Consider the following 13,987-nt stretch of genomic DNA (forward strand, 5'->3'; position numbering starts at 1 on the left):
GGGAGACACTAGAATTAAGGTCACAGGACCACGGAATGCATGCAGTGAAAAAAACACAGACACAAACCACTGTGCCATCATACTCTAGAAAAATGAATATGTGGTTTCCAAAACTGCTCCATCCAGCTGGATTACAGGAAATCAAAATAAAGTGTGTTAATGGTATTGTAATTGGATTCTGAGGTCTACACATGGGTTCAGCTGGAGTAGACTGAATTTAGTGTTCTAGATTGCCCTACTGCTAGTTATACGTTAATGCAGCATTTCTCAAACTATGGGTCGGGATGGGTTGTGAGCCAATTTCAGATGGGTCCCCATTCATTTCAATGTGTATTTTATTTTTTTAATATATTACTTGATGCTACCATGGTATGTGACTGCACTGGGGGAAATGTAACAGATCTGTACTTTTAACAGGCTACTACTGATATATAAGCTTTTAACAACGATTGTAAATGGGGCTTACTCCCAGGTAAATGTGGGTAGAATTGCAGCCTTTAGGATGTTTTGGAAATTTTTTAAAAAACACATCAGCAACTGCTTGGGAAGGTTTGGAGGGTTCTTCATTTAAAATAAATGTTTCAACTTATACTTATTGTACATTTTAAATTTTCTTAATTAGATTTTGTCATATGAGGGATGCTAAATTTTCTCCTGCTTGATGATGTCTCTTCTGGCTATGACATCACTTCCAGCTCAGTTACATCACTTCTGGGGTTCCCAACAGATTGTCATTCTAAAATGTGGGTCTTGGTGTTAAAAAGTTTGAGAATCACAGCATTAAGCCTTATCTGCCCAATGTTGCATATACGCAACAGGGACCAAATGTGTACACCTGTGGGCTGGGTAAAAATGGGTTAAAGTGAATGGAATGGACCAAGTGGTTCAGCATATTTGTTCCAAAGCAGCTTCAGTGAGCTAAGTAACTGTAATTATTATACTAGAGTGTGGCATTTTGTACTGATAGAGCTAGTTCTATAGTAACAAAAAAACTGTATGTAAGTAGTAACCTGATCCCATTTTACCCTATAATCCTTATTCTGTATGCTTTAATGAGTTTTGTCTATTGAAAGTGAGCGACACATGGCTGTAGCGAATTATGAGGGGTTGTAGCCTACAAAAATAGGCTACAAAATTAAGAACTATGCACTGCTGAAGTCAATGAGACAACAGAGCTGTAACTACACAAGATCAATTAATTTCAGTGCTGTGTAGCCAGAATTACCTTTCCTATGATACAGCTATGGTTTCTTTTGGGGAAGCAGTCTTCAAAAGCACCATTTGTATTTACTGATTTTGTGACTCATAGAGACCAAGACTCATAGGATCAGGTTTGAATTAACCACTGCCAGGGGAATGTTCAGGCATTATAATCCAGGAAGAACTCTTAGCCTAGCTTGAGTTTTGATCAACTGTATTTTCTTCTACCAATCCTAGATCAAGAATGAAATAGGATGTGGCTTATTTATCTGATCGTGTCATTTCCATGACCATTCAATCTTTCCCTTGAAAGAGCAGAGATTCTAAATGGGTGGCCAGGGAGATAGAATGTTCAAATAAACATGGTACAGACAAGTCATTTGTTCCTTTCTCCCTGCTTTGGGGACAGGACGAGCACATGCATGAGACCCGTATCAGGTTGAGCATTCTCTCAGGAAAATAATGCATAAACGGGCACCAGCTGTTCTGGTTTGTAGAGTTAACTGAAATGTTTGTTAACGCAGGGACAATTGACTGACAAACGGTTATGCAAGTGTCTTGTAATAAACTGCCCAAAGAAAAAAGAAAAAAAAACACTCTGAAATTCAGTTTTATGTTTTACATGCAATTGCTGATCAAAGCAATCCGATTTGTTTTGATAGGGTGGGCAGTAGAACAAAGACTAGGAGATTATTTGGTATTCACTTAGCTAGCAGACCCAAAGACTGCTGGTTTAGATTATCATTGCCACATGCTAGGTTCAATCCAGTCTTGGTACAAGAAACAGAAATTGTGCTATTTCCCCCTTATTTCCCTTGAAATGGTTCCTAAGCTAAATCTTCAGACTGCCTTTTCAGCTCAGGGGAAGATAAAGTGCTGTTTAAAGATTGTTTTGGGTAGCTTCCGTATGGGAAACTCTGGAGCATGCCTAAATGTTTTAAGTATATGCTCCTCTGGATTGTGGCAAAGAAGAAAACAAGAAGGCTGAAACTCAAGCTACTGCTGGGTGGATAGTTATTTGTTTTTTTTTTTCTTAATAAAAAGACCCAGTGTATTTTAACCATGTGCCTTCTGCAAGAGCAAGAATTCTATACGGTCTCCAGTCAAGTGCTCTCTGAAAATTTTGGTTCTTGAAAGGAATGTTTCAGCCAAAATACGCTTGAAATTTATATTCAATTATAAGTTGAATATAAATATTTAATTCAGTAAATTGTCTATTTGGCATCTGTTTGGCATTTGGTCTCCCCTTTTTGCTTTTCCCGAGTTGCAGCCAAAGAACATGTGACGGCAGCAGAGCAGTGTATTTGATAAAAGCTGTGCTAGTCATGTGCAAAAAAGAGGTGGTAGCGGTGGAGAAGCTTTCGAAGAGCAAAAAAGGGTGCATAGGAAAGGATTGTAGAACACACCCTGTCTGGTCCATTTCCCTGCAGTATGTTCCACAGATGGCTAGTCCTTCAGCCAACCTTCGGCACAAGAAATAAGCGCAGCTGGGAGAAAAGCACTTGCTGAAAAGGGTTATGGGAGGTAGGACAATGGTGTATATGTTCTATTATCCACACCTGTGCACTAGCACCTTTTGCAGATCCCCATCTCTATGTGATTGGACAGACCTATGTTTCAACACATGCATCTGTTGCCATCATGCATACTTTCTGTCTCAAAGGATTTGCTATCCCACAACCAGCTACTTCAAAATGTTATAGTTAAAACAAACCTTCTAAATTTGGAGGAATTGATATACCTTCCAATATGCTCATGTTTAGAGATCACAGTGTTATCAATTAATCTCAAATGTTCAAACGTTTCTGTAATGTGAGAAGTTGCAATGAAACCTTTATGGGACCAAAGTTTACCGTGACTGCTGTTCTGTTTTGCTATTATGTTTATGCAATAGATCACTGGAACTAGAATTCCCTGTGCTGTCATTTAGTTTCCACAAACAGCTTGCTAGAATTGGTTAGGAGTATTTTACTTTCTCCCCCCCCCCAAAAAAAAACACCCTTTTCTTCACTTGAAATAATCTTTAAGAAATCTCACTATTGGGTTACAGCGAAAACAGTTTGTTAACCTGTTGAAAAAACAGATATAAGGTATCCAAACTAAAAGTCAGTGAAGCAAATAAGATCCACCCCAATCACTGGTGAAGGATCAGCATATGAGAACAGGTAATAGTGACATTAACATGGCCTGGTGCAGATGGAACATGAGAGATCTTACCATCTGTTAGGAGATCAGTATTGCCATGCAGGTTCCTTGGGTGAATTTCACTCCATTTTCAAGAATGATTCATACTGCAGACATGCATCTGCATTGCTGGAAATGCTAATAGGTTAGTGTCACTCCAGAACTTGCAACTATGATACGAAGCAGGCTTAGCAATGTGTGTTTGAGCTAACCATGGTAAGTGATAACACTGACACATAGACAATACCATGGCTAGTTCTGAAAAAAGAACAATGAGGAGAAAGTGAGAGAAGAGAAGCACATAGCCCCATGGGACACTCCTAGTCTCCTAACTATGTTGTAACACCCACTCAAGGTCAGTACGACTAGACACATTAAAAGTTTTATTTTTTAAACTTCATACTGCCTTTCCTAATAGTATTACCTTGTTGGCAACCTTCAGTCTTGAAAGACTATGGTTTCGCGCTCTGAATGGTGGTTCTGGAATAGCGTCTAGTGTGGCTGAAAAGGCCGATTCGGGAGTGACTAATAGTATAAGTTACTGGGATGCCCTATCTTTGCGCACTTAAGAGGCAGGGCGGGGCTAAGGTAGCAACATGCTCTCCCCAGGATTGCGCTGCTGCCAGGGACAAGGTTTTTTTTTTTTTTTTAAACTTACCTAAAGTCAGCACTGGCCCGGGGGGGAAGGGGAAGCAGGCAGCCCTGCAAAGCCCTCTGCATGGCTCGCCAAGCCTCCAAATGTCTCAAAAATAATGATCAGAACCCTCTTCCAGTTTTGTGATAGAAAACTAGAAGTGGGTTCCAATAACTATTTTGAGACATTTGGAAGCTTGGGGAGCCATGTAGAGGGCTCCATAAGGCTCCCTACACCCCTTTGAGACCAGCGCTGGCTTTAGCTAAGTGTAAAAACAAGCTCTTGGCAGCAGTGCAATCCTGGGGAGTGGGTCACTGCCTTCGCCCCTCCCTAAGAGTTTGAGAACCGCTGGTGTAAGTTATCAAGCAAACTTATGAAGTTCAGGAATGAATGCCTAACAAATCTTATTATTCTATAACAGACTATTTCCAGAAGCATATTCTGCATTGAAGCTAGATTCCATTAATAGCTTCCAAGGTCATAAAACTCTCTAAAACAAATGGTGAAAGGGAAAAAAAGTCCTTTATAAAATGTGAACAAATCCTAAGACGACAGTGAGGACTGTTATAAGCTCCCTCTTGTGGGGAAAAATACTGAAGACCTGACACAGAGGGAAAGATAGACTATACAAGAAGAATATAAGGCAATGGTTCTCAAACTGTAGAACCAGCCATGCGGGCTGCGGCATTTGAGGGGGGACATGAAGTTTCATGGAGAAAGAATATCTGCAGCCAACACTGCTCAGAGTGTTTCTGTTATGTTAACCTCAGAAAATTCAGAGGCAGCTTTGAATTAAAGCAGCTTTTTCTCCTGTTGCCTCTTTCCTCGGCTGGTTTTAGGAGGAAGTGTGAGATGCCCTCTTCTGGCATCAGCACTGGATTAGTTCAAGTCAGCAAAATTCAGAAGCTGACAATACTGAAAGGTACTTCAAATGGTTACAATTTTCCTGAACTGTTATCACATTCCCCATTATTTGAGAATTGTAAGCTGAGAACATAACAAGTATTCAAGGGAAAAACTTTTTCTAAGCTTTGAGTATTATTATTATTATTTATTATTATAGTCAGCTGCATTTAAAAATTAAGATTATAGAATATAATTTCCATGTATTATGACTTTTCATGCCACCAAATATATTGTTCAGTGTAACCAAGAAAACGGCCTTTCCATGCACATCTTTAACTCCCATTAATAATTTTTCTTTAAAGCTTCTGGAAATTGAGCTAACTTTTGAAACTGAGTTAATTTTAGTTCTTTGATCAATGAAAGTAGGAAGAGGCTAAGATTATGCCTAGTGCGACAAGAACACCTGTAACTTGAGCTTGTACAAAGCATTTCTCATGCCTACAGACAGCTTTGAGAAATCAAAGTTGTGGGGGAAGCAGGCAGAAGGAAAAAGACAGGAGGCACAAATTATCCATACTTCCAGTTTTGCAGTTCTTTGTAATGCCCAAATTTGCAGCACTATTCCCCTATGAATACCTTATCCATTTTGAGAAAGAGATATGAAAAACAGGAACTAGGAGAAAATATTTTCTATCATTGTTACAGTACAGCCAGTTACACTCTGCAGAACCTCAAGTGCAGTGCCTTTGTGGTGGTTACCAGTACTTCTCCCCATTGGCTTCAAGGAACTGGAAGGCCAAGTTTGGTTCCCAAACTAGACCAGTGGTTTCCAAATGGGTGGGTCGCAACCCATGAGTCAGGGAAATAGTCAGGTTTGGCCCTTTAAGGCAGGGACAGGGGATTACAGCAATATGATCCCCAGGATTGCACTGCCGCTGGGGAAAGGGGAGGTTCCTGGCTTACCTAAGGTCATCAACAGGGCCCTGGGGCTGCGGGGAGCCCTGTGGACATCTCCACAGGGCTCCCTAAGCCTTGAAAATAATATTTTAAAAATAAACCAGAAGTCACTTCTGGTTTCCAATCGCAAAACCAGAAGTTTTGAGTTCTGATCTGAGCCTTCCATCTCACCTGCTTTGTTAACTGAGGCCCATGATTAACAAATGCTGCCAGAAGATTTCACGCTAATGTGCATGCACTAACTATAGCCATTAGGAAGAAACTGGAAGCAGAGGTGGGGAGTTTGCCATCATTACTTTTGGGGTAAAGCTAGAATATTATTATTATTATTATTATTAACAGTATTTATATACCGCTTTTCAACTAAAAGTTCACAAAGCAGTTTACAGAGAAAAATCAAATAACTAAATGGCTCCCTGTCCCAAAAGGGCTCACAATCTAAAAAGATGCAAATGAATACCAGCAGACAGCCACTAGAACAGACAGTGCTGGGGTGAGGTGGGCCAGTTACTCTCCCCCTGCTAAAAAAAGGAGCACCCACTTGAAAAAGTGCCTCTTACCCAATTAGCAGGGGTTGCAGAATATCTATATATTAGCAGAATATCTATAACTTTGACAGAATTCCTCATCTTGCCTGGATAAGACCTCTCTTCAGTCTGCAGGTCTATCTGCATTCTCTCTGTGTGTGCGCGTCTAATAGGAAACAGATAATTACTTAGGTTTCCATCCTGAAAGGTTATAAAATAGACTCAACCACCCTCCCTCAAAACTAAATATAATTACAAAAAAGTCTTAAAGGAATATCAATGTATTTAAAATAAATAAAAGCTTACAAGCAAATTATGGGCAGCATAACTATTCGTGCCATCATATTTTGCTGTGTTGACATACCTTTTTTCATGGTGGCCTGCAGTTTTCAGTGCCAGCATCATTAAGAGATTCTTCAAATTACTTTTTAAATATCAATCTCCCTAAGGATTTTCACTTGCATCTAATTAGACTACTTACCCCATGCCATGTAATTCCCTATTGCCAAAACTGTTAAATGCTTTGATAAGTAAGTGGGAAGGGCATCAATGGAGCAAGGCAGATGCAATGCCATTGGTTAACAATAGAGGTGTGAAGTGACTCCCTTAATTATAAAGCTCATTAATGCACAGTGTTGGGGGGGGGAATCCTTGGGGGTAATTCTGTTACAATGCCCAATACCTTCAACATAGCACATTATTGCAGAAAAACTTTCAATTTACACCTTCAGTAAAGCTGGGATATATTTTAATGAATCATTATGAAAACCAACATCTCAATGCAAGAAAGTAACACTTTGGGATGAAACAGAAATAATTAGTACAAAAATGCTTCATACATCTCTATTCCACTGATTTCAAGTTTCCAGAAATTCAGTTACTTGAATATTAGTTTATATTTATAATTTAGTTTCATTCATTTGGAGATGGTGAATAGACATTTCTGAAGAACAATTAAGTTCATAAGGAAAGACAATGGTGCATGGCAAACCTAATTTTCCCTAAATAAACTAGTTTCTGAAGGTAAGCACACCATACAGTTATGTCTACAACATATAATTAGCTACAATCCTCAAACAACTCATTCAGTGGAAAAATCACTGAAGTTACTTAATCAGAATATCTTACGGTCCATTTTTCAGAAACATGAATTTCTTCTTAAGTGCAGAACAACTTTATTAATCACAACTGTGGCAAAGTCAGTAGCTAAGTTTGTTCAAGAACGTTGTTGATTGCTACTAAGACTTATTAGGTAATTACAAATGTTTCCTAAGCATATTTTATAGCTTTACCCAATATATTTTATATTTAAACTACATTTTTTGTGTGTCATCACACTGTATGGCTAAATGATAGATTTTACTGACTGATTATTTTTTTTTAAAGCAGGTCCAAGTATTTTGACTGGCCTTGGTAGTCAGCTATTATTTGTCCTTACCCTCACTCCTAGTCCTTTGGCATGCACAGAGGATTTAGTGTAGAGGGGAGAATTGGGGGAGAAGGAGGAGAGAACTACACTCCCTCCAATTTCTCTGTAACATGCAGCAGACCAAACAGAAGATGTCTCACTTCATGATTCTCCACAAAAGTGTCTGAGATTCTTGTTCTTCAACAAGAATCCTTTTATGGAACCCTTTTATGAATCATTTATAGAACCCTTGATTTCATGTACTTTTAACTTACTGGGCCTGTGAATTTAACCAATGCACTTGTCACTGACATAGGGTATGAACCAAGCATGCAGTTTCATATACAGGTGGAACCTGTTTATTCATGGATTTAAAATCTTCTGGACCCACACTGAGCCAGACTTGGCCCCACCTGAACCCTCAGAAGGTGACTGGAGCTGTGTTCTGGCCACCTCAGGAGGGCCACCTCAGGAGGGCTAGAAGTACCATTTTTCATGCCTCATAAGGCATTGGGAGGACTGGGGAAGCAAAGAATCACACCCAAGAGAATTTTGGATTTCTGTTTCTCAAACAGCAGTGCCACATGGCAAACTTATTTTAAAAGTGAAGTGACTTTCAAAAGAGAGAGAGAGATATGGAACAGAATTTCACTGTTCAAAGCAAAAATTTCACTGAGCAAATCCAAAGGAGGTCTTTGGGTCCTGACCAATATGTTTAAATTCTGTTTATAATTAAAAAATTACACTACTGTGTAATGTGCTCCATCTCCCAAAACAACTGCCTCTAATTTCTAACATTCAACAGAATAAATATTTATTTAAAATAAAGGATTTCTAAAATGAAACAAAATTTATTTTTAGTGTTGGCATATTTCTGTACTTAGTGTGATTTCTGGAGCATATATCTTTTCTGCATAAGACTTAAGACTTTAGTAAAGTTTAGCGTTCATTCAGAAAAGTCCTCAAATTAAAAAGAACCAAGTCCTTTGACACCGTTTACTATAATCAATGTACATTATCTGCTTGAATGTAAACATACAATTTAGTGAGACATAAAGGTGTCCATTCTATGGGTGTCCATTCTATGTACAACCAGCCTGACAAAGTCTTGTACTTATTACGAGACAAATACACTAATTATTTTTTGTAGCTCATACTTTGATTCAGCACAAAAACATAAGAATTCATCTTGGTTTGCACTGGGCACAGGTAGCCTAGCAGAATGTTTCTAGCCAACTAGATGCTCCTGCGAAGTCCACATGCAGGAATTGAAGAATATCATTCCCTCATAGTTGCTTCCTGCAGCTGGTATTCATCCTGCCATTGAACATGGAAGGCAAGTGATACCCATCAAGACTAGTGAGCAATTCACAATTGATGAATTTGTCTAATCCCTTTTTAAAGCAATCTAAGCTAGTTTGCATGTTCTCAGATACTTCTTTTTGTCCATCTTGAATCTGTTGCCAATAAGTTTCATTGGATGTTCCATGGTTCTAGCATTATGAGAGAAGGAGAAAAGCTTCTCTAGCCACATTTTCCGTATTATGTATCATGCTATAAGAGCCACCCCCATCATGTACCTTCTTAGTAAGGGGTGTCAAACTCGATTCATACAGAGGGCCAAAGTTAGCATTCAGGGCTCCAGCTGAGGGCCGGAAGTGATGTCATTAATCAGAAAGTGACATCATTAAGCAGAAAGTGACATCATTAAGCAGCTAATGGCCAGAAAGCAGACCCTGTTCTCATACAGAAACTCATTAACTGCAAATGACAGGAAAGAAAGTACACAAATCTTGATCATATTTCAAGATTTGGGAAAGACCAATTTTCATGTGGACTGCAATTTCAGCTGTAACACCTCAGCAGCTGAGAGCCTGAGGGCCGGATAAAAAGCTTTCAGGGGCCACATCTGGCCCCTGGGCCATATGTTTGACATCCCTGCTCTTAGTCATCTTCTTCCTAAACCAAATATCCCAAATGTTGTAGCCTTTCCTCATAAAGTTGTTCCCATCCCCTGATCATTTTGCTGTTTACAAAGAGATGGAATTTGCAAAAAACATGCCTAGCCTAAGAAAAATATTGCTCTTTGGAGTTTTTCTGGACCATTCCAAATTACACTAAGAAAGTCAAAATTCTTGGGGGGAGTTCACCTGTATTTCAGAAACCTCTGTCCCATTTATCCACCGTCTATAAAAACAATTTCATTAGAGTACAAATAATGAATAAAATATATAACTTACTGTAAGAATTGAAAGCAGTTCTTCAACATTACATTCAGGTTTTAATCGATCCTTGAACATCCTGACGGTTGGATGCTTCAAATAGTAATATGAAGCAATGCGGCCATGAGTCAGAGGTTCAACGTTGCGGTCATCCTATTACAAAACAGAGACATTTCAAAGATAAATATTAAATGCAAGGTTCCCAGTGCTTCTCCTACAGCTGAATATATCTTCTATAGTATTCAAACAGAAATGTTAAAATTATATTTTAAATTGTACAATAGTGAGATCTTACAATAGTAAGTCATACATAAACTTAACAGCATGATACTAGTTCAAATGTTGAAGGGACTGAAACATCTCAGTACTTGCAACAGGAGGTCCCTCAGTGACCTACACATATTTAATAATTCAAGATACATCAGGATAAAGGGATAATCCCTTATAAAGATTACTGCCACCCAGCTGATAAAGTACAAATTAGTCTTACCTCCCCTATTTTAATGCAGTAGGAGCATTCCAGATCAACAAGTGATTTCGCAACAAGGTTTGACAGGAACTTGTTCATGTTGTCGTGGCTCACATCATCTAAGCTATAGTAGCTGCACATATAAAAATGTAATATGGTAAGTACTTTTTAAATATTGCTGACTCATGAATAAGGTTATCTTCTAAAACAGAACAGAACAGAACATGATTGCAGGAGGAATTAACAGTTGGATTCTATCTGGCGTACTGCCCGTGCTCTAGCCTTATTGCTGGTTCAGGGTGTGGTAAAAAGTATCAGAAGGCACTCCAGCCCTAGGGATAAGGTTGCATTGCTGAGAAGATGCTTTGGAAGACCACTAGGCATTGAGTATTGCCGCTGGTTAGCAGTGAGGCTTTTGAAGTGTGTGTGTGGGGGGGGGGAGAAGGTGGGGAGAGGGGAGAAGGTGGGGAGAGGGCGGTACTGGGCTGAGGGAGGATGGGCTGGAGGGAAGACTGAGCTTGGGAGGGGGCAGTGACAGCGGAAGAGGCTGCTGCCAAATCTTAAACCCCCTCATGAGCTGCAGAGATTGACACAGGTTTCCTTGGTTCTGTGCCCACTCAATAGTAGATGCAGATCTGACTAGACCCATCAGGGCCACTTGGGCTTGACAATGGGTAAAGGAACCACTGTTCCCTGTGGGAGATTCCCTGGTACCACAGGTATAAAGTTAGAAGTTGCTGAAAACAGTCACAAACTAACAGCCCAATCCCATGCAAATGAATGCAGAAGTAAGTCCCCTTATAGTCAATGAGGTTTACACAGGTAAGTGTACATAGGATTGAAGCTCTAGTGCATCTATCCTGGCTTGTTCTATAAAGTAGGTGAGTCATAGGGCATGATTCATCCACCTTTTTATTTTTCTTGAACATATACTTCAACAGGTACTGCTGAAAGGAGTTGTAAAATTTTTACGTGAAAAGCTAGTCTAAATATTTACAAATCGAAAATATATATTTACTGGATTACTTAATGATGGCAAGATGGAAAATTTGAATGAATAAACCTTAAAGGTTACAGTATGCGTCTTATACAGCAGTGTGTGCTATAGAAATAAAAAGAAACAGAGTGGGACATAATGACATTTCTTAGAAATACACTAAATAGCATAACTAGCCAATTCTTTGTTGTATTAGCTTAAAGTTCTTATATTAAATATTAATCATCACCTGGCAGGACAAAGTTCCAAACAACACAGTCCTGGAACGTGCTGGAATCCCTAGCATGTATTCACTGCTGAAACAGAGACGCCTGTGTTGGCTTGGTCATGTCGCGAGAATGGATGATGGCCGGATCCCAAAGGATCTCCTCTATGGAGAACTCGTGCAAGGAAAGCGCCCTACAGGTAGACCACAGCTGCGATACAAGGACATCTGCAAGAGGGATCTGAAGGCCTTAGGGATGGACCTCTACAAGTGGGAAACCCTGGCCTCTGAGCGGCCCGCTTGGAGGCAGGCTGTGCAGCATGGCCTTTCCCAGTTTGAAGAGACACTTTGCCAACAGTCTGAGGCTAAGAGGCAAAGAAGGAAGGCCCATAGCCAGGGAGACAGACCAGGGACAGACTGCACTAGCTCCCGGTGTGGAAGGGATTGTCACTCCCGGATTGGCCTTTTCAGCCACACTAGACGCTGTGCCAGAGCCACCTTTCAGAGCGTGATACCATAGTCTTTCGAGACTGAAGGTTGCCAATACTGAAATATTAATGTATGCATTTAATTTAATATTAATATATATAATATTATATGTAACTGTACAGCACTGTTGCTGTCCTTTCTACCAACTGTTCTGCTACTAATCCATCTGCATTTCCCATACATACATATGTCCTTCATGAATTGCTAATTTATTTTCTTATACAGTCTGCTATTTGTACAATTGCACTTTTGCAGACCCATACATCTTTCAACTCATGTAATGCAATGAAACCCCAAAAGTGGCAGGCTGAGAGTCCTGACACAGGGTTATAAAATCTAATGTTGAAATCATGATATAATTGTACTGATCAATTTAGTTAAAGGTAATCCAAGACTTTAATTGTGCAAACTCAGCATATGCTCTTGTTCTTTTTAAAAATACATTATATAATGAGAAATTTATGGATCAATGGAATTGTCAGTGGAACTTGTAAGGGTTTAACTCAGTGGTATTCAAACTGGGGCGTCATGACACCCCAGCCTGAGGGTCCTGGTCCCATTCCCCTTAAGGGGCAGGGGCAACCAGGAGGCAGGGAGAGGCAGCGGCACGATCCCCAGGATCGTGCCACTCAGGGGGGCTGCAGGGGCTTGATGCACTTGCCCAAGCCCCCTGCAGCCCCCCCGGGGGTGCGGGGAGCCCTGTGCGACCTTTGGCAGGGCTCCCCGGGTCAGGGAAGATGACAGCGGAGCGATCACGCCACGCTCCGCTAAACCAGAAGCAGTGTGCGATTGCTCCACGTTCCCTTTTGACCGGGCTGCAGGGATTGTGGTGCACCCTCCAGTCCCTGCAGCAGCCGTCCCTGGCTGTGGGGAGCTGGGCGTGAGCGACTGCAGGGCTCCTCGGGTCAGGGAAAGCGAGAGTGGGGCAACTGAGGCGGAGCATGATCAAACACCAAGCCCCTGCAGCTCCCCTGAGCTGCACAATCCTGGGGATCGCGCTGCTGCCTCCCCCCCACTCCTGCAAAGACTTACTGCAGGATTCAAACTCCCTGAGAGTTCGAAAACCGCAGGTTTAACCTTAACTTGGATCAAATTAGCCAGGATCAAAAGCATTTCTTTAGCTGCAAAGTTAGACTATGTCCAGTAAAGTGGTTTACTTCTTTTGGTTTGAAAGATAAACCTCCATGTCATATTGCATACTGCTATTGAAATGTCCCAGCATTTCAAAAAGGGAGCTGACATATGAAAGAGAGGGGTCCAATTGAGGAGCACATGTCCACAGTGAAGCTAGTTGCATAATTTGTTTGATCTAGGTCACTATCTGTTTATACCAATATTTTACCCAGGTTGTATACTGAATGAACTGTTAGTTTCTGGAACACCTTTGTGCTTCAAGAGTAATTTTATTTTTAGCTACTATAATTTAATAATTTACTTTACCACTTTTACGTAAAGCATGTACATATTGTCACAGAGCAGTCCTTTGAACATTTGCTTAGAACATTTGCTTAGTCCTTAGAACATTGCTTAAGTCTTGCTGTCATTAATACAGCTTATTCACAAGTAAGTGCACACTGGATTCCAACCAATGGTATATGACAAAGATGTCATGTAATTCTATTAAAATTTAAAAAAAACACACGTCTGATCTTTTAGATTGCATGAAGTGACACAATTAAGGGAATGATTTATGTCAGTGCTTTAGTTTGATGTTAATGGTATTTTTGAGTTTTAGGTCCATAGCAGGCACACTTCAGAACCCAATACTCAATTGCAAAATGGCTAATTTGGAAAGGATGGAAATTTGTTAGATTATGAGCTATTGCTAGGGTTCATCTTTCTAACCCAT

The 13,987-nt window shown here is 40.2% G+C and overlaps 1 protein-coding gene across 1 annotated transcript in view; it reads right to left on the reverse strand.

The window, feature by feature from the left end:
- Window positions 1–13,987, reverse strand: part of ASCC3 (activating signal cointegrator 1 complex subunit 3) — a 271,099-nt gene that overhangs the window by 54,908 nt on the left and 202,204 nt on the right. The window contains exons 35-36 of the mRNA XM_066612963.1: window positions 10,469–10,580; window positions 9,997–10,131 (exon numbers count right to left, since the gene is read on the reverse strand). Coding sequence (XP_066469060.1) covers window positions 9,997–10,131; window positions 10,469–10,580 — 247 coding nt within the window. The remainder of the gene's footprint in view (window positions 1–9,996; window positions 10,132–10,468; window positions 10,581–13,987) is intronic.

This window comes from Tiliqua scincoides, chromosome 1 (assembly GCF_035046505.1).
Source record: "Tiliqua scincoides isolate rTilSci1 chromosome 1, rTilSci1.hap2, whole genome shotgun sequence".
NCBI classification, from domain to species: Eukaryota; Metazoa; Chordata; class Lepidosauria; order Squamata; family Scincidae; genus Tiliqua; species Tiliqua scincoides.